Consider the following 22,363-nt stretch of genomic DNA (forward strand, 5'->3'; position numbering starts at 1 on the left):
ATTAGTATTCATTCAAAGGCCTGTGAACAATCTCCACTTTAAGGTTGCTTGGGTTTGTTTTTTTTTAGTTATGGTGCTAGCATGTTTCAGTTATTTATTTTATTTATTTATTTATTTATTTATTTATTTATTTATTTATTTTGTCACAACAATATATGTAGGTATCATACAAAAAGATTATATAGTATATAAACACTTATATGAGTAAATATAAGGAGGTATAAGCATATATATATATAAGAAGAAGAAAAGAAAAACAATAGGACAGGAACGGTATGAGTGTCTCAGAGATGGACTGGGCATTATTCAATATGCAATTGGGAAGCAGCTATGAAAAAACACTTCAAGCTGTGTCAAAATGTGCTTGAACATATTTGGCATTTAATTCCAGCTGTACCCTTTAGCAGTGCTTGGCAGGATTCTCAAGCACTACCACTGAACTAGTGGCACATGCTGCAATCTTCTGTCAGGCAAATTCTGTAATCAAAATGAGGCAAGGTTGCACAGCTATTGGCAAATGAAATGAAATGTTCAAGCATCTGGGTTACTTTGTACCACAGTCTCATTAAGTGAAGAACTTGTGACAACAGCTACAAGTAAAAAAATCACAGAAAAGATTTCATAACAGGAAAGCCTCAGCAAATGAAAGCATCAGTTCAACCTTGTCTTGGCCTAGAAGCAAAGCGGTATCAGGACTGCTTAGTCCTTGAATAGGAGACCACCAAGAATGCAATGGCTCTACCTTAAGAGGGAGATGATGAAAAATAATAAAGAAGAAAGTAACGGAATACAACTACTATGCTGCTGCCAAGAAAATGGTAAGTTTGCCATGGGATGAATTCAAGCCAAGCATATCTGCCTCTTCTGTATGTAATAGTAATAGCAATTAGATTTATATACCGCTTCACAGTGCTTTACAGCCCTCTCTAAGCTGTTTATAGAGTCAGCATATTGCCCCTGTCAGGGTAATGATTTAAAGCTGACCAGCCCCTTTAAGACTGAGGATGAGTCAGCAAAGTTATTGCCCTTTAAGAAGCCGTTTTTAAGTGTTTAAGTATTTTGGCCTCCATTGTTAATCACTCAGTAAAACCAAACAAAATCTACAGTAGATAATATATACTTGTGTTATCTTTTCTCCATGAAGTTTTCCTTTCATTCTGGTTATACTTCCCTTCTTGTTTACTTTGAATAAAATTGGGCTTTTGTGCACTTGTTGTACATTGGCCAAAATGTGCTGGAACTGAGCTACACCATCTTTGCTATTAGTCCTGCATGGGTATGATCAAGATTGGTAACTTACAGTAGCTTAACTACACCTTTTGTAACTCTACTGAAAAGTTTAATATGGAAGCCTCAATTGACCCAAACCATACAGTCGATGAAAGTAAATATCTATGACTGCATCAGGTGTAAAACATGGCATATAAAAAAGGAGATTGTGATTTAGAATGTGAAAGAAATAAAATGCAAACGCATATAATTAAAAACAATGAAAGAAAAGAAAGAAAAATAAGTATGGTGCATAAAATAAAAAATAAAAAACTACAAAATTAAAGGCTGTAATATATCTGAATGAAAGTAATATGATTTTTTTAGTGTAAGCTTGAATGCAATGGAATGTATCAGTTTAATGATAAATGAAACAGATAAAATGTATGTTAGAAAATATAAATTAATGTTATTTAGACTGATTAGACTGTTGACTGCATGTTATGCTCCAGTGAACAGCAACAGTGGAAGAACCAGGGATGGTTCTGAAGAAAAACAGAAATATTCTGAATGAATGGAATCCAGGCAAACATTAATCTGCTAGGCGACATGGATTGATAAGTGGAACAAAATCAGAACACAGAAAAAGTGATTGGGCCTTTCAGGGGAGTATAAATGAACACTAATGGTAACTGTTCAGTGATCATCCATTTAGAAAAAGTATGGTTCAAGCATGTCATTAAAGCATAAAGCTATTCACATAGACACACAATCAAATAATGAATTAAAAAGCATGAGTGATTGGAGAATTAGTGAAGGATACAATGATCATAAGAGATTCTTAATGTGAGGCTATTATTTCAGGGTGCTAAGATAATTTTTTTTAAAAAAATAGATATGAAAGAAAAGTAAAAGAAGTGATAATAAAGAAAAAGTAGAATGACAGCCAAAAAAGGTATGAGTTTTGTGAAAAATATATTTAAAGATAGAATAGAATGAGTATAAAGTCATTCTATCTTACTTTAATCTATGAATCACATTTTTCTAATATTAAAAAAGGATGTAGAAGCAAAATGAATTAAGTTACACAATGTCACAGAAGTGTGTGAAATGTGCTAGTGGGAAGCATGAAAAAGAATCTTCAGTGGAATGATGACATAAAAGTGACTGTGGATGAGAAAAAGACACATTAATGAGTGACAGCTGCAAAAATTATTAAGGGGAAAAGAGAGAAAAAGATAGTGGAAAGAATATAACTAAGGGGAGCAAGGAAAAGTATGATAAATATAAAAAGAGGCAAAGAAAATGCAGAGTGATCTTGATGGAAATTAAAGTCTTCTGGAAATTAAAAGAGAGGAAAAACAAACAGGATTCAACAGAGTGAACAGAATTGTAAATATTTTTTTTAGATTTTTATAGGAAATTCTGGTAGAGGGTTAGTGGATAGCCTACAATGTATTGCCAGAAATCTATTGAATTAATTAAAATGGCAATATTTTTGCCCATTTTGCTTTATAGGAGTGAGCATTGGGTATACACCCTATCAGAAAAAAAGCAATGCTTGAATGTGCAGAAGTGGGAATTGGTTATATAAAAAGTACATAAAACAAGAATATAGGTGGCAAATACAAAATAGCTATGTTGAAGTGGTTTGTCACATAGAGAGAATGAACAAGGATTGAATCACAAAATAAATATATGAAAGATTGAATGGCTTCAAAGGAAGCAGAAGGTTGAGAAAGATACAGCTGAGCAGAGGTAATGAGATCCTGAAAAAGAGAGAAATGAAAAGTTTAAAGAACAAAAGGCAACATATGAAGTAATGTATTAACCTAGTGCCATGATGGCAAACCTGTGGCACGTGGAACCCTCTCTGCGGGCACGCGAGCCATCACCCAGCTCAGCTCCACCCCGCATGCGTGCCTCCCACCAGCCAGCTGATTTTTGGGTCTCTGCTGTGCATGTGCAGGGAGGAGCGTATGCAGCAGATGCGCACGTATGTCTGGGGGGGGTCACACACTCATGTCTTATCCTCTTATCTTTCACATATTCACACTCTGTTCTTGAAGTGAAAATGCTGTTTGCCACAGTGTCCATCAGAGTTGGTCATTAATGTGTATCATAGGAAATGCACCAGAAATGTTCATGTTACAGGGAGCCATGACTGAATCATAGTTTTCATAAACATGTACATATTTATAATGAAATTTTATGCATTTCCACTTAGCATTAATATTTTATTTATGTATTTATTTTTCTCCCATCTTAATTTTTTTTTATAAATAACGCAAGGCAGCAAGCATATACAATATTCCTATTTTCCTATAAAAACAACCCACTGGGCTGGGAGAGTGCGTCTGGCCCAAAGTCACCTAGCCTATTTTCCTGTCTAAAGCAGGAGTAGAATTCACGGCCTCTCAGTTTCCAGCCTGATGCCTTCACCACTAAACCAAACTTCAGCTGAGTTTATACCATCAAATATTTATAGAGCATAAGGAACAAATGAAAACATTTGTTTTATAAAATGTAGTCCTAAGCATTTGTTTCATAAATATTGTGCACAAGGACAGACTCCACCCTCCTCTTTTTTTTTCAGCATGGGAATTAAAGCACAGACAGCTGCTTTGGACATACTTGTCACAACCCAGAATGTTATGTTTGAGTTCTGTTAAAATCAATAGGTTTTAAGCTAACAATGTCTAACTTATTCTATTGATGTGGGGCACGTCAGAATTCCACTCATTCATCATATAACAATGGCAGCTACCTTTGCAATGCAAACAAAAGCAGGCCCCTACACAAAACTTACTTTATAATTAAGGGGCTTATTCATTGGTTTTGTCCTTGGATGCATAGGTAAGCAGGTGTTGCATGTACATACAAAGGCATCTTTAAAAACTGAAGGTAAACATAATTCAATGACACATTAAATCCAGAGGTAGATTTTGTCTGTACAAGTTATATCCAATTTCTACAATGAAAACACAAAGTGCAGACTCTTATAAAGCACTTACAGTTTACTGTAATGATTATATTAGTTTGGGTGGAGTTTGTGTAGAGTTGAACACTAACCTTATGATACTTTGATTAGTTATGAGCCAATCAAAATAACTACAGTACATTTGGAGGTAGATTTAAAGAGGAAAAGTAGGAATGGCAAGAGAATTCATGGTGGAACTTATTCTGGAAGATGACCAGGCTGAGCCCAAGGGAGAGATCAAACACATCATCAGTCATGAGTCCCTATACACCCACTGTCAGGGTTCCAAGGAACACCCCAACGAAATAAAGCTCTGAGGCTTAAGGTTCCTCAAAGTTCCAATTTAATAGAGATGTCATGTTGGCACAGCTGGGAAAACCCGAATCTGAAAGCTTCCAGATTTTCCACACCCAGTTGACAGTTCACAGGCCTGCCCCACACCCACAAGTTCATCACATTGTCCAATCAACTCTTCACACTCAATTGGATACAATCTTCAGGCAGCCTCCATCAGACGCAGGATGTCCTTGAATGCAGAGTGATGTTATGTTCTACCGCTCCAACAACAACCCCCTCCCAACTTCCCCAGCTAAAATATGTGGCAGTGAAGAAGCAAAAAAGAAAATTATCTTCCAAAACTGACACCCACAAGAGAGCTAAGTCCAGACACCTTGAATTCCTTTCTATTCATAATTTCCACTAATTTCCCTTGACATTAGTAGTTCAAATTCTTGTAGAGAGATTAAGCTTGCAATAAATCTTGATACTCATTTGAACTGCCTGAATCTCCTGATTTCCATACCACTTGACACTTACACTGGCAGTACCCTGGCTCTGTTAAAATTGATTCCCCATACTGGGAAATCCAAACTTTTGTATAACATCTCTTGCAGGAGACGTCTACACAACCATTCAAGGCATACATGAAGTGAGCTATCAGATGAACATTATAAGGCTGTAGTGAAAAAAAAAGTGAACAGTGTGGCCACAATAGTGCAACTGAGACTCTGTCATTTTCGTGTCTATCACTTCCCCAGCCCTGCAGAGGAAAATAGCTCTAATACTAAATTTAACAGAAAATTGTCTAATCACAATATTGGAGATACTGAAACCTCAGTTTTATCAATGTAACTGTCCTGTTGTCTGAAGTCCTGGCCACTAGCAAACTAAGACAAGCCCATAGTCTAGTTTGGCATTTTATGGAGTAAGCAAGTGAGCTTCGATCAATCACTCTCAATCAATTTAGTCCATTATATTCAACATAACATCATCCCTCCCACAGTTCAAAAGAGGGATGAATGAATGAATTCCTGGGTTTATACAGAAAAGAAGATACCCATCTCTATTCTATTTGAGGGGTTGCCCATCTGAATCTAAAGTAAACATAATGAGATAGAAGAAAAGAGAGAAGAGACCTTGAAATTATGCATTAACACTGTACTCTTGGAGAGCAGACAAAGTGGTGCACTGCTTCTCTTGTCTAGTCACAGCCTTTCCAACATGGTTTCACTTAAATTATCATTGGGGCTGTATAAAGGCTACACAATGTACTTCAAGGGTCAAATCAAGGCTTCCAGAAATGGCCCCATCCATTCTGGATTATTTGGAATTGTGGTGATGATGAGGAATGGAATCTTTGTCAATTCTCAAATTCTGGAATGGGATTACAAAAAATATAGGCCTGCTTCCTCATTACTTGGCAAGCAAACAACTCAATGGATGCATTTTTTTTTCATTGAATGAAATTAGAAGGGAAACTGAATCTGTTCTTACTACCTTTATGCTTTCCGAGCTATACCAATTCCATGCTATATATGAGTGTTGCTTTAGCCTATCATAAAATAGCCCCTCTATCATAAAATAAAAAAAATTATGTACATGGAAAGGAATCAAGCTAAGAAGAAATAGGAACAGAATTTCAAGTTCTTTATTTCTGAACTGAACCATGGCTGGCTCAGGTATTCTGGGAGTTGAAGTCCACAGGTCGTTAAAGTAGTCATAGTTGCCCACACCTGATCTACATCATAAGTCAAATAATATGCTGAGATTTTAAATGACTTTATAAATAAAGATGAAGTTAAAAAGATGAAAGTTGCACTTTTTAAAATTACCATACAGGTAAGCTTACCTGGATTAGAGAAAGATCCTCACTATGCAGCCTGAACAAGTAATTTCTAGAGTGAAAAAGAGGAAATAGCAGTTACTCAGACTATGCAGATAATAAAACTGAAATTTAAAGAAACAGAGATATTCTTGGTTGAGACCTTGAGCTCTCTACAGAGTAGCTTGACTGGCACAAAAAAGTAAGCCAATTTTCTAGAAAACTCTGGTTTGTTGTTTGCTAACAATCTCACAGAGCCATCAAGTTTCATCCCTCTACATGTGGCCTCAGTAACAGGTTCATTAGCAAAAAAAAAAAAGAATGAATTTATGAATTTAACATTATGAATGGACCAAGTCCTGTTTGTTATTCCCAGCAATGAAAGCATCAGGAGCCCCATATTTTCTCAAATACAAAGCCTAGTTTGGATTCCTTCCCTTCCCTTCCCTTCCTTTCCCTTCCCTTCCCTTATATTTATTCATTTATTTGTCACAACAGTATATATAAGTATAAGCATGAAATAACTATACTATATAAATCATATATATATAATCATAAGTATGTAATAACTATATGAAATTGGATACTATCAAAGGGAACATTAGGACAGGAACGGTAGGCACGTTGGTGCTCTTATGCACCTTCCCTTCCCTTCCTCCCAAATACAACTCTCACTTTACTGGTAAAGATTGCTGCAATTCAATATTTATTGTACTTTCTACATATGTGATACACCATTACATTCTAAAGGAAGGAGGCAAAGTTTGAAAGATTATGGGTATTTTCTCATTTGCATTAATATAATGAGGACATAGCCAGAGCCAATTACATCACAGCAATGTGGGAGATGTAAGTAGTCAGGCTGTTATTTCAGGTTGCTTTTTCTAAGAACCAACAACCTGCAGATCATCACTATTTTGTAGGAATGCAGTTTTAAAAACAAATTCCTTAACGGTTCACTCCATTTTTTTTCACCACCACCTTTTTTCCTTTTATAATAATTAACAATATTAATTCAGAGAATGAGCCTGGCTTTCTAAAAAACACACACCAATTATTTTAGAAATTAACTCACTGTGGGTCCTAATCTTACAATGTAAAGCGATAGTATTTTTTTTTCTTTTTCGTTTATTTTGTTCCTCTCCTTTCCTAAGTCGTCATTTACCTCCAAACCACCTCAACAAGACTATAGAACTCTTTGCTGGTGAAAGACTGAAACAAAGTGACTGATTGGCTGACTGTGAAAACCCACACACCTTTAATCTAACAAAGTATAACAGTGGGAAATCTATGGACCATGGGCTAGACCAGTCTCCAAAGCTCTCCAAGATCTTGAGCAGAAAACTCATCAACAAAATAGGTGAAATTCGGCAGTGTGTGGTTATGGTTTTTGCTTTTTGTTTTTGTTATTTAGTTCTGCGGTAGTGGAGAGGAAGAGAACTTAATTGCAAATAGGATTGAAACAGAGGCATTCTATAAACATTCTCATTATTATTACTATTATTACGTTATGGCACTGAAAAGCTTGGTACAAATTTGCTCTCTACTCTGAAATTCATTTACAACATGAGATGAAGAATAGATACTTAAAACGTACTGTAAGTCAGTTTCTGTTCCACCCTTTTTTCAAGTACCCTAAATCACAATTTAGAGATGGCAGCCATAGAACAAGAGGCAATGCAAATTACAAGTCAAAGGAGAACAGAATGGGTATCCAGATATGCAAGCGAAATGTTGGAGATGTAATTGTGATGATGCTACATATTTTCATGTATAGTGGACTTGTAAGAAAATTAAGTCTTTCTGGATAAGAATTTGGTGGATTATGCAGAATGTTTTGAAGAAGAAGATAAAGTTCCTACCACAATTTTTCCTTTTGGGAATAACAACAGACTGTGCAGTAATTGAGACTAAATTGATTTTGAACTTAATAACAGCAGCAAGATTGTTGATTGGACAATATTGGAAGAAAAAAGAATTACCCACAATAGAAGAATGGATATTGAAAGTTTCCAATTTGGCTGAGATGGCTAAAATCTCAGCCTTCTTGAAAGACAGTACTCAAGAAAAATATCTAAACGAATGGAAGAATTGGATTGACTATATTCAAAATAGATATCAGATTAAGAGATATCAGATTGCCTTTGAATGAAAGATGTCATTTTTGATTTTAATGGAAGAAGTCAGGTTATGTGAAAGAGAAGGATTATAATCGGGTTAGATTTCAAAAATTTTACGTAGGAATGTTTGTTTATTGAACTATACCTTGTGTTTGCTCCAGGAAGTCGGGGGGGGGAGGGGGTTTTTGGAGGGAGAGGGGAGGGAGGGGGGGAATTTATTTGTTTTTGTAAAACTTTTTCAATAAAAAAAAAGGAGAACAGAATGGGAAAGAAGACATGTGCAAATATTCTTCAGCTCTGAGATTTCTGCTAATAACACTGTTAGACTGGAATGCAGGGAACTGTGTTGCACATGTAAATAGCAGCCACTAAAAGGCAGCGCGGTGTGAAAGGATGCCTCAAATATGCAAGCCCTTTTCTTCACTCCCAAGATCTGGAGTTTCAATTCTGCTGGGGTCCCAGGATAACACAAGGAATGGCATTCCTTGGAACAGCTGCCCAATGGCCAGACCTACAGGGAAGAGCCCAACTAACATCTGCAAAAATGGACCTGGAGCATCCACTCTGAGCGCAACAGCGCAGAGGTCCACAAGCCAGCTCCAGGAAGAAAGGACTGGAAGGGCTGGGTGGGGGGGGGGGAAGAGTGGACGAAAAGCTCAGATGCTTCAAGTCCTTAGAGAGGGAGTGGAATAGGTTTCCAAATGTAAATGGGCTGTGTTTGGCAGCAAGAGCTTAGGGTGTGAGGAAGTAAGAACGATTCAGAGCTTTAAAAATACAGGAAAAGATGCAGCTAACAATAGTGATATGAGAATGTTGACATAGAACGTAGGGGCGGAAATACAGTATATGGATGAAGTTAGTTAGTAGTTGTACAAAATTTATAATTACAGAGAAACCCTAAATGAAGATGGCTGCAGGAAAAAAGTAGGAAAGAGACATAAACATACAAGTTAATATTAGATTACAAGTAAGAAGTAGGAAACTTGAAAGCCCTTTGATTTTGCATAATAAACTAACCCCTGGTGGGACAAAAACAAATATTTTTTTCTGCAGTCTCTATCAGCTTGAGAAAACCCCAATATCTGGAAGAAGTAGGATCATGAGAATGGTTTGGGTAGTGTCTTGTTTGTTATAGAACAGGGGTCCCCGAGCCTTGGGCAGTGGTCCACTACTGAGCGGCAGCCCATTCAGAACCAGCCCATGGAAGTGATAGACAAGTATGTGCACGCACGCAACTCCACTTGCACACACAATGGGTGGGCAAGTGTATACATGCAGTTCCATTTGTGAATGAAGCTGTGTGTGCACACTTGCCCGCCCCTTGCGTGGAAACCCCCCCCCCATCTGCAAAGCTGTAAAGGTTGGAGATGGCTGTTATAGAAAGTTCTGAGTCCAGTAGTAATAAAAGACAATCAGACATGATTAAGTAACTAGCAGAAGCATGCCTTCTCATGGGAAAAAAAATATTTTTTTAAAAGTCAGATTTTAATGTTAGCTTTCCCTTGAATAGACTTATACTTAGAATAACTCTAAGTCACTTTGAATGTACATGAATCAGCATACATTAAAATGAAATTTTGTTGCTTACAACTCTCAAAGGGTCACCACCTCCAATATACACTACATAAACATGACAAAATAAATACAAAATTATGCAAACACCCACATATATTATATGATATAGAGGAACAACACAATCTAGTTTGGATGTATATATGTACATGGCGAGAAAAACACATCTTGCGAGTTTACCAGACGGATGGCATAGGAAACAAAGTTGTTAGAATTTGGTAGTCCTGCTAGAAATACTTCGAAACCTCCCCCCAGAGGGGAGCAACAGAAACAGACCGTAAAATGGGTGTGTGGGGTGTCTACAAATGCTTTGAGCTCTAAGCACATAGAGCTTATAAGCACTATAAGCGAGCTTCCTTTAATCTTCTCAACTGTCCTTAGCACTCTCTGTATGGACTTTCTATCTAAGGCACTGCTGCCACCAAACTAAACAATGATGCCGTTTGTTAAAATGCTCTCAATTGTGCCTCTATAAAAAGTGGCCAGGACAGAAGGAGAAAGATGTGCTCTCCTCATCCGATGCAGTAAATGAAGACGCTAGTTTGCACGTTTCACTAAGGACGATGTGTGGAGAGACCAGTTCAGATTGTTAGTTATCTGTGCCCCCAGATACTTAATACTGTTGACTACCAGTATTGTAGTCAACAGTATTAAGTATCTGAATGTGCAATTCTATAGAACTATACCTATATAGGCTTCTACTTTTATCTACTAACATATACAGAACACTGATATGTGATGAAACCAAACATTAAGGAAAGATCTAATGTTTTAATTAAAACTCTACATTTAATAATTTTCATTGATAATTATGTTTTCATTGGTAGATTTACATTTATGCTTTAAGTGATGAATAAAATACTATTTTACCCATCTGCTATCTCTGGATTGACATAATGAACAATGATATGGAGGAAGACCCACAATTAAATAGAAATGCATGTACTCCAGTGCATTTTAATTTTCAGCCTTTCCAGGTGTACAATCAGATGCCTAGAGAGCTGCTTTCTACCAAGCGAAACTATTGGTCCATCTGTCCTTGTCATGTCTTACTATGGGCAGCAGGGGTATTTCTCATGACTAGCCATCTGCTCTCTTAACTACAAATAGTCTGACTCTTTGAATGCAGAAGATAAGTTTCAACACACAGCTATGATTCTTTTTCAGGAACTAATGTGATCAGCCCGTTTTTATCAATTGGAGAAAACAAAGAACTTGGCTAAAAGGATCCATGTACCAGTTCAATGTAAAATTGCGTGATGTATACAATCATGTGTGGCTCCTAGACTGTAATAAAAGTATCCTAGCATTAAAGCATTTAAAATTCATCTAATACTTTATTAGATACAAACTATGGCACAACAAGCATGAAAAATTATTCATTCACGGCTGTTTAGCTTGGTTTAAGTGAACTTAGTCTATGAGTTAAGTGTTTTCTTATTTGGGCATTTAAACATTTTTCTTAGGTAGGCAGGCATCAGATAATTATCAAGTTCAAAAGATGACTTAGAGATCATCTAGTCCTATACTGCTCAGTGGAGAATTCACTGATTAAAGTATCTCTGATAGATGACCATTCAGTCTCTGTTCAAAGAGTAGGAGGAACTGTTGGGGCTGCTTATGTCTTGCGTATTTTCTACCTCTGCTTAGACACTTCAAAATGGAAGAGAAGAGAATAGTAACTTTCTCTCTGAAATATATTTCTACTGATTTGATTTAAAAAATAATGTACTGTATCCCTAAGCAACAATGAGCTTACAAGGCTAACAGAATGGGGTTGGGAGCAGAAAATATGAATTTTTGAGTGGACACTTCCCTTTCTAAGGTGCTTTTCCCTGCCTGAGTTAGAAACCAAGAGCCAGATGAACGCCCCTTTGAAGGGGTTCATTTAACCTATGGAACGTCAAATGTTCACGCCTAAATTGCATAGAACAAAGACTGCTTACAAAATTGTGAATAGGAAGATTTCATTTCAATTTGAAAATCTTAGATTTTTTTTCTTCTTGCAGTAGTTTTCTCAGCACCTGAGAAAATAATAGAAAGTCAGGGAAGAAAAACATATTCGTGAATTTTTACCCCTGACACAATTGCCAGGCTTCCTTATCCAACTGGCTGTAGTTCCTCTCTGTGGAGGACATCGTTCTGGAGTAGAAGGCTATAGGGGCTTCTGTGCCGTTTGGAAGTCTGTGGCTGGGCACAGCCCCCACCCCGTAAGGGGAGGCATCGCAAACTAGTACTAAGGGCAATGAGCTATGATATTGATGAGCAGGCTATCGCCGAGAGCAGGTTTTTACTGCTTCGAAGCCCTACTTTCCGACTTTCCCCAAGACCAAGCAGTATTTTTCCTAGAAGCTTATGCAGCGGTTCAGCAACGTCGCTTTGTTTTTAAAAAGACCAGAAAATTCACTAGCCCCAGGAATGCCTGTAGCTCTGTTTTGTTTTTGGGCGCTGGAGCCTTTCTAATTGCCTTGACCTTGCTCTCAGTGGGTGAATTCTTCTTGTCTATTCGTAGCCCAAGAATCGACGGATTCTACCCTATCTGGCATTTGTTCACTTTAACCTTTAGTCCGCTGACCGAAAATGCCCAGAACCTTTCTCAGACGCCTCCCCAATTCCTCTACGCCGCTGATATCAATACATCATCAAGTAGGAACTACCCTGGGAGCCCTTGCAGAAGTCGTTCCATTAAGTTTTGGAACAGCCCGGTGCCACACTCACCCCAAATTGTAATCGGGTACACTTGAATGCACCCCTGTGAGTTACAATCGCTTGGGCTTCGCTGTGTTGGCGCTCACGGGCAGTTGTGGTAGGCTTGGGCCAAGTCTAACTTTGCAAAGACTTGCCTTGCCCCAAAGAGTGCAGCAAGTGTTGCACCACGGAACCGGTAAGCGCTTTTCTGTAAGGCTTTGTTTAGCGCCGCCTTGTAGTCAGCGCAGATTCTAATTGACCCATCTGGTTTTACTGGGTGACGATTGCCTCCCACTTTGGCGTGATCGACTGGCACCAAAATCCCTGATTTATGAGCTTATCTAGCTCCTTGTCAATTTTAGGTTTGAGGGCAAAGGGACTCTCCTTGCCTTTAACCTAATGGGGCTACCTGGGGTCTAAGTTGAAGGAAATAGGGGTCCCTTGTACTTGCCCAGGCAGTCCTTGAAGACATCTTCGAACTCATTCATGAGTATGTCTTTCAGGTTACAGTCACTTGTAGATGCCAGTCACCCCATGCCCAGTGCACGAAACCAGTCTAGTCCCAACAAACTAGGCAGGGTCCCTTCGACGATCGTGATGGGCAGGGTCTCTTGTGTGGTCCGATCGACTGGACAGAGGTGGTCCTCGAACAGGGATGCGATTCCTGGTAGTCGTGGACTCGTAGTGCTGTGTTTGCAGGTGGCGCCGCGACTGATGGCAGTGACTTCGCCAAAGTGTCCCAGGACATGATGGTGATGCTGACCCGGTGTCCACTTCGAGTCGGCACCGTACTCTTCTATTTTGGGTTTGGTGAAGATCTTCTTCTCCACTGGGTTGAGGCGCGCCTATGACCACAGTCGCTTGGTTGAATCCGCGCTTTTTGTTTGAGCCAATCGCGGGTCGCCTTGCCGATCCGCGCCTGATTGGCCGATTTGAATTTTCGGCGGAAGGTTGGGGAGCTCGACAGACTTGAGCTAGGTGCCCTTTTCTTCACTCCCAAGATCTGGAGTTTCAATTCTGCTGGGGTCCCAGGATAACACAAGGAATGGCATTCCTTGGAACAGCCGCCCAATGGCCAGACCTACAGGGAAGAGCCCAACTAACATCTGCAAAAATGGACCTGGAGCATCCACTCTGAGCGCAACAGCGCAGAGGTCCACAAGCCAGCTCCAGGAAGAAAGGACTGGAAGGGCTGGGGGGGGGGAAGAGTGGACGAAAAGCTCAGATGCTTCAAGTCCTTAGAGAGGGAGTGGAATAGGTTTCCAAATGTAAATGGGCTGTGTTTGGCAGCAAGAGCTTAGGGTGTGAGGAAGTAAGAACGATTCAGAGCTTTAAAAATACAGGAAAAGATGCAGCTAACAATAGCGATATGAGAATGTTGACACAGAGCGTAGGGGCGGAAATACAGTATATGGATGAAGTAAGTTAGTAGTTGTACAAAATTTATAATTACAGGGAAACCCTAAATGAAGATGGCTGCAGGAAAAAAGTAGGAAAGAGACATAAACATACAAGTTAATATTAGATTACAAGTAAGAAGTAGGATCATGAGAATGGTTTGGGTAGTGTCTTGTTTGTTATAGAACAGGGGTCCCCGAGCCTTGGGCAGTGGTCCACTACTGAGCGGCAGCCCATTCAGAACCAGCCCATGGAAGTGATAGACAAGTATGTGCACGCATAACTCCACTTGCACACACAATGGGTGGGCAAGTGTATACATGCAGTTCCATTTGTGAATGAAGCTGTGTGTGCACACTTGCCCGCCCCTTGCGTGGAAACCCCCCCCCCATCTGCAAAGCTGTAAAGGTTGGAGATGGCTGTTATAGAAAGTTCTGAGTCCAATAGTAATAAAAGACAATCAAACATGATTAAGTAACTAGCAGAAGCATGCCTTCTCATGGGAAAAAAATATTTTTATCTGCAGTCTCTATCAGCTTGAGAAAACCCCAATATCTGGAAGAAGTAGGAAACTTGAAAGCCCTTTGATTTTGCATAATAAACTAACCCTGGTGGGACAAAACAAATATTTTTATCTGCAGTCTCTATCAGCTTGAGAAAACCCCAATATCTGGAAGAAGTAGGAAACTTGAAAGCCCTTTGATTTTGCATAATAAACTAACCCTGGTGGGACAAAACAAATATTTTTATCTGCAGTCTCTATCAGCTTGAGAAAACCCCAATATCTGGAAGAAGTAGGAAACTTGAAAGCCCTTTGATTTTGCATAATAAACTAACCCTGGTGGGACAAAACAAATATTTTTTAAAAGTCAGATTTTAATGTTAGCTTTCCCTTTGAATAGACTTATACTTAGAATAACTTTAAGTCACTTTGAATGTACATGAATCAGCATACATTAAAATGAAATTTTGTTGCTTACAGCTCTCAAAGGGTCACCACCTCCAATATACACTACATAAACATGACAAAATAAATACAAAATTATGCAAACACCCACATATATTATATGATATAGAGGAACAACACAATCTAGTTTGGATGTATATATGTACATGGCGAGAAAAACACATCTTGCGAGTTTACCAGACGGATGGCATAGGAAACAAAGTTGTTAGAATTTGGTAGTCCTGCTAGAAATACTTCGAAACCTCCCCCCAGAGGGGAGCAACAGAAACAGACCATAAAATGGGCGTGTGGGGTGTCTACAAATGCTTTGAGCTCTAAGCACATAGAGCTTATAAGCACTATAAGCGAGCTTCCTTTAATCTTCTCAACTGTCCTTAGCACTCTCTGTATGGACTTTCTATCTAAGGCACTGCTGCCACCAAACTAAACAATGATGCCGTTTGTTAAAATGCTCTCAATTGTGCCTCTATAAAAAGTGGCCAGGACAGAAGGAGAAAGATGTGCTCTCCTCATCCGATGCAGTAAATGAAGACGCTAGTTTGCACGTTTCACTAAGGACGATGTGTGGAGAGACCAGTTCAGATTGTTAGTTATTCAGTTTCAGATACTTAATACTGTTGACTACCAGTATTGCAGTCAACAGTATTAAGTATCTGAATGTGCAATTCTATAGAACTATACCTATATAGGCTTCTACTTTTATCTACTAACATATACAGAACACTGATATGTGATGAAACCAAACATTAAGGAAAGATCTAATGTTTTAATTAAAACTCTACATTTAATAATTTTCATTGATAATTATGTTTTCATTGGTAGATTTACATTTATGCTTTAAGTGATGAATAAAATACTATTTTACCCATCTGCTATCTCTGGATTGACATAATGAACAATGATATGGAGGAAGACCCACAATTAAATAGAAATGCATGTACTCCAGTGCATTTTAATTTTCAGCCTTTCCAGCTGTACAATCAGATGCCTAGAGAGCTGCTTTCTACCAAGTGAAACTATTGGTCCATCTGTCCTTGTCATGTCTTACTATGGGCAGCAGGGGTATTTCTCATGACTAGCCATCTGCTCTCTTAACTACAAATAGTCTGACTCTTTGAATGCAGAAGATAAGTTTCAACACACAGCTATGATTCTTTTTCAGGAACTAATGTGATCAGCCCGTTTTTATCAATTGGAGAAAACAAAGAACTTGGCTAAAAGGATCCATGTCCCAGTTCAGTGTAAAGTTGCGTGATGTATACAATCATGTGTGGCTCCTAGACTGTAATAAAAGTATCCTAGCATTAAAGCATTTAAAATTCATCTAATACTTTATTAGATACAAACTATGGCACAACAAGCATGAAAAATTATTCATTCACGGCTGTTTAGCTTGGTTTAAGTGAACTTAGTCTATGAGTTAAGTGTTTTCTTATTCGGGCATTTAAACATTTTTCTTAGGTAGGCAGGCATCAGATAATTATCAAGTTCAAAAGATGACTTAGAGATCATCTAGTCCTATACTGCTCAGTGGAGAATTCACTGATTAAAGTATCTCTGATAGATGACCATTCAGTCTCTGTTCAAAGAGTAGGAGGAACTGTTGGGGCTGCTTATGTCTTGCGTATTTTCTACCTCTGCTTAGACACTTCAAAATGGAAGAGAAGAGAATAAACTTTCTCTCTGAAATATATTTCTACTGATTTGATTTAAAAAATAATGTACTGTATCCCTAAGCAACAATGAGCTTACAAGGCTAACAGAATGGGTTTGGGAGCAGAAAATATGGAATTTTTGAGCGGACACTTCCCTTTCTATGGTGCTTTTCCCTGCCTGAGTTAGAAACCAAGAGCCAGATGAACGCCCCTTTGAAGGGGTTCATTTAACCTATGGAACGTCAAATGTTCACGCCTAAATTGCATAGAACAAAGACTGCTTACAAAATTGTGAATAGGAAGATTTCATTTCAATTTGAAAATCTTAGATTTTTTTTCTTCTTGCAGTAGTTTTCTCAGCACCTGAGAAAATAATAGAAAGTCAGGGAAGAAAAACATATTCTTCCCTGCTCAGTCTCAAAAGTTGTCTTATTGTCTTCCCAATCTTCACCTTTTCTTTCCCTCAAACCACTCTAAAGGTATCCAGCTCAGAGGTGAGTTTCAGCAAGTTCTGACCAGTTCTGTAGAACTGGTAGCAGAAATTTTGAGTAGTTCGGAGAACTGATAATGGAAATTTTGAGTAGTTCAGAGAACCAGTAAATACCATCTCTGACTGGCCCCGCCCCCATCTATTCTCTGCCTCCCAAGTCCCAGCTGATTGGCAGGAAATGGGGATTTTGCAGTAACCTTCCCCTGGAGTGGGGTGAGAATGGAGATTTTACAGTATCCTTCCCCTGGAGTGGGGTGAGAATGGAGATTTTACAGTATCCTTCCCCTGCCACCCCCAACAAGCCACCCCCACAGAACTGGTAGTAAAAAATTTTGAAACCCACCACTGATCCAGCTGAAGATCAGTTTCATGCCCAACATAACCTGGAATAAAACTGTGGTTTCTGTTTCAAATGCACTCTTTCTCCAAGGACAATAAATCTGCCATGTGTTAAAATGACAACAAAAACTCTCATGCTGGACACTCATCATTAAACTGCATTTCTGATCTCACATTTTCAAGAGGCTCACAGTAATCCTGAATTCAGCGGAAAGCCTAGTAATTCTCTTCCTTCTATGGTTACATATGAAAGAGGCTAAGTAAACAATTTAAATTTTCAACAGAATTGCTCTTGAAACTTGCCACTGTTTAAGGAAGTGAGAAAATATGTAGCAGTATTTATTACAAGCACTGATATCCTCCCATTCACGCTGCAAATGTGTCCAATTTTATACTCTAAGTATTTGGCTTTAACGCTTATTTCAAAAGAATCATTTTTATAGCATGTTATTTTGGATAGTTTTGATTTGTGTATAGGTCGCAAGCCAGGGCAGTAGAGCTAAAGCTAGATTGGGCTAAAGCCAAAGACAAACAGAGAGGGAATAGATGAGTGAGCCAAGTAGGATTAAAAGAGGATCAGGGCAGGCAGGTTCACGGCCCGTTCAAGAAGCTTGAAAGAGGAGATATCCAACAGTCTACAAGAGCTGTTTCTGGCTTCCTTTAATGGGGGTTGCTGGGAGACAGCTGTCAAAGAAAGCAGATCTATAGATGTTTTTGCCATTAGAAAGTCAAAACATAAGGTATTCCTTATATTAATAGCAAGACAGTCTCTGTTCATCCCCCAATTTCTCATGGGGGCTTTGGGCTACTTACGGGGATAAAGGTAGACATTTTTATGAGTATACTGACTATAAAGATTGGTCACTGTATTTTTTGTTTTTTGCTTACAAGTTTATATTAATTGTTTCTTAGTGTGTTTTAAAAGTGAGGCTTCATTTGAAAAGATGAATACTGGTAGTTAATTGTAATTTTAAAAAAGTAATTGTCTCTGCCACCTTCCTTCATAACTGTATAGGTAGTCCTTGAGTTACAACCAGTCGCTTAGTGACCTTTCAAAGTTATTATGTAATGCCCCCATTTTGGGCACTCAGCAACTGGCCCACATTTATGGCCGTTTGCAGCATCTCAACAGTCCCAGGTTTCCAATATTATTTCCAAAATTTCTGAGGAAAACCAGTGTTCACTTCTGGTTTCCAGCAAAAACGCCCAATACACACAATGGGTTTGTGTAATGACTGCCACATTTCCTTAACCACTGCCATGTTTGCTAAATGACTGCCACAAAAGTCAAGACAGTCACAGTCACTTACTTTATGACCATTACAATTTATGAACAAACTTGGCAGGCTCAATGATTGTAAGTTGAGGACTATCTGTAATGTCTCCCTGATGATGTGAAATTTTCATTAGAGCTACAGTTTCAACATATGCAGTTAAGGCTTTCGGTCTGTCCATGCTACTGTTGATGATGCCACAAACTCTATTTAAATCATAACATGTCAGAGGTACTCTTTTGGGGTTGGGGTTGCTATTGTGTTGTTGTTGTTGTTTGTAAAAACTCTAGTTTTTTTGCAAGAAAAAGAAAGAAATCAACCAACTAGCAAAACAAATCTTCAATCATCTTGAAGCCAAAGCCACTTCCTGAAAGCACTATTATTAAAATTCAGTTTGACCTGATACCTCTAGGTTTAGGACAACAGGTAGAATCTGAAGACAGTTGAAACCAAAGCTAGGATAATGAAAGGGGGAAAACCAGTATGCTGACATCTGAATCATAAATCAAGAATTTGCCATGCAGATTTAGTTAACTCTATTACTGCTTGCAGTTTTCATTCTCTGGGTTGATTGAACCTAGCAAGAACCTAGAGTTAGAGCAGAATGGCAGAATTCACCCCTAATGAAAATTGCCAGTTTAGAAAGAGGGAGGAAGGGGAAAAAAAGAACTTGCACAATCCCAGTAGGTTTTTCTACTATTTTAGCCAGCTTTATAAATGCACATGATGTGCAGAAATACTAGTGGGACAATACTAACTCATCCATCATTCTGATCCATCATCCTATGCTTCAGAAGAATAGTATGTTTTATAATCCATATTCATGTCCACTTATTTTAAAAATACTGCACACTTTTAAAACACAATTTCAAAACTATTTTGACAGCACTGATATCCACTTTATAACTAGGTTCAGTCCTGATGTGTCTGGTTTCCACTGATCACCTCAGGAAAGAAGGGCATCTTGGTACTCACTGAAGATGGTATGAATCTTTCTGAACTGGCATATCTGTGTTCACTTTAACCCAGGGTGCCCAATCTTGCCAACTTTAAGACTTTAAGCATGTCTGGCTGGGAAATTCTGGGAGTTGAAGTCCACAAGTCTTAAACAAGATGAGATGCTTCATAACTTTCCTTTATAAAATGTTCTCTGAAAGTTACCAGTTCAGCAGAAATGATTCTCAGCTAAAGTAATAAAAGGTGCCAAATGGTGAAGCTAGGCTGATTATTTGGGAGGGGGAAGGGTACCCTTCAAACCTGTTACTCAGTGCTGCTAGTCAGAGCAGATATATTTTAGCCAGAACTACGTTATGTAATTCACCTGATTGTACAGCTTTGCCTGAAGTTCTAAACATTTCTAAGAAAACTAAATTCTATTGACTTTCTAAAGCAGTTACCTTTCTAAGCTCACCCTGAAGCCTGCTATTATTTTCAGGCATTAAAAGTCAGGAAGGCAAGAGGGAAATGAAGCTTTCAAAATTACTTTCTTAACTTCCTAAGAGTTAGTAAAGAATTTTACTTTTCTCCTTTTTCCCCCCAATACTATAACCTTTTCAAATAGGTAACAAAATGTGAAGGTTTCCTCTATCCAGTCATGTCTGACTCTAGGGAACCATGCTCATCTCTGTTTTCTTAGCTGAGAGAATGCCAGCATTTTCTGAAGACATTTCTGTGGTCAAGTGGCCAGCATGACTATACCCCAAGGTGTACAGAATGCTGTTACCTTCCCATTGAAGTGATACCTATTGATCTACTTGCATTTGTCAGCTTTTGAACTGCTAGGAGGGCAGGAACTGGGGCAAGTAACAGCAGCTGACCCTATCACGCAGTCACACAGATTTTGAACTCTGGCTTCCAGCTGACAAGCTCAGCATCTTTAACTGCTGAGCCATCATGCCCCCTGCCTTTTCAAACAATAGAATAATTTTAATCAAGGGACGCGGTGGCTCAAGGGCTAGGACGCTGAGCTTGTCGATCGAAAGGTTGGCAATTCGGCGGTTTGAATCCCTAGTGCTGCCGTGTAATGGGGTGAGCTCCCGTTACTTGTCCCAGCTTCTGCCAACCTAGCAGTTTCGAAAGTATGTAAAAATGCAAGTAGAAAAAATAGGGACCACCTTTGATGGAAGGTAACAGCATTCCGTGCGCTTTTGGCGTTGAGTCATGGCGGCCACATGACCACGGAGACATCTTCGGACAGCACTGGCTCTTCGGCTTTGAAACAGAGATGAGCACCGTCCCTAGAGTCAGGAATAACTAGCACGTTCCCCAAGGGGAACCTTTACCTTTACCTTAATTTTAATCACATTATATAAACAATGCACTGAAAATTACATTGAAATAATGCAATCTATCATGATTTACACCATTGTAATAAAAGAAAAGAGAAATCACAGAGATGAAGTAGCATGGTTATCATGTGGAAGCTCATCTTTTATCCAATTTCAGGTCACTATGCATTCAGAGAAATGCCTGAATTTACTGAAATTGGAAAGGGGCCTTTGTCACATACCGAGTGTGGAAAATCATAAACACAAGCGTCACAATTTTTTTTCATACATCTAATTTAATTCACCTAATACTCCAGGCACATTTTGGGCAACAGCCACATAGGACTGATGGAAACCTAAAACCCCAAAACCTCAGGAAAATGCCAGCTTGCTTACCTATGCCTTAAAAGCATAGTATAACAGAGAAATATATATAACCCAGGTTTTTTTAACACAAATGCACTTGGAAAATAAAAGGTACATTTTAAAAATAGCATCTCACCTTGCGCCAACAATCAATTCTTTTTGTCTTGGATCAAATGTTATTTGAGAGAAGTCAACAGCACTTTCCGATCTGAACACATGTAACCAGGGAGCCAGTTCTACAAGAACAGAAAGAAAATAGTCATAATATTCATACTATTAGCATTTATTTTCATTTGGTGCTATCAAATCATTTTATCTATACCAATGATCTCAACAGTTTTGTAAAATTAAAAGAAGTGACTAATGACTTCAATTCTGTTCTGATTTTCTGTAGACCCAGACTTTGCCTTCCTTCCTATTTCTTTTCTGTGAGCCTCTTAATAAATGTAAATATTGTCAGCATCAGAATCAAGACCTAGGGAAAATTACAAGACACTCAAACTCATCTTGTCAACCTTTTCTCCCATCCTCTGCTTTATAGAACAATATTACTCTTTAATATTAATATGAATTTTAAATTTTATAAATAAGAGCAGTTTTAGACCTGCGCTGTAAAAAGACAAGCAGCAAAGAGGCAGTGAGGGATCTGAGATACTTCTGATCATTTTAGGAGCATACATATTTCTACTTCTGCATTCCATCCCTCAAGAGCGATGCTAGGGAAAGCAACCTCTTGTCTGCTCAATAAACTGCCATCCAAACCTAGATGCATTTTCAGAAGAGCTTCTTTTGAAAAAAAAGGAAGTTCTAAGCCAGGAATCCCAACTTTTTGAGTTGGTAGACACATCTGGGATACTGAGAATTTGCCAAACTCATTTTTATACCATTTCCTGTGGTAATGCATTTCAGAACAATTTTCAAAACGTAAAATGCAGTA

General features: G+C 38.5%; 1 protein-coding gene across 2 annotated transcripts in view; it reads right to left on the bottom strand.

The window, feature by feature from the left end:
* Positions 1-22,363, bottom strand: part of SEMA5A (semaphorin 5A) — a 230,570-nt gene that overhangs the window by 100,236 nt on the left and 107,971 nt on the right. For both annotated transcript variants that reach the window (XM_058177461.1, XM_058177460.1), the window contains 2 exons: positions 21,563-21,662; positions 6,318-6,363 (listed from right to left, as the gene is read on the bottom strand). In XM_058177461.1, coding sequence (XP_058033444.1) covers positions 6,318-6,363; positions 21,563-21,662 — 146 coding nt within the window. The remainder of the gene's footprint in view (positions 1-6,317; positions 6,364-21,562; positions 21,663-22,363) is intronic.

This window comes from Ahaetulla prasina, chromosome 3, assembly GCF_028640845.1.
Source record: "Ahaetulla prasina isolate Xishuangbanna chromosome 3, ASM2864084v1, whole genome shotgun sequence".
Taxonomy (NCBI): domain Eukaryota; kingdom Metazoa; phylum Chordata; class Lepidosauria; order Squamata; family Colubridae; genus Ahaetulla; species Ahaetulla prasina.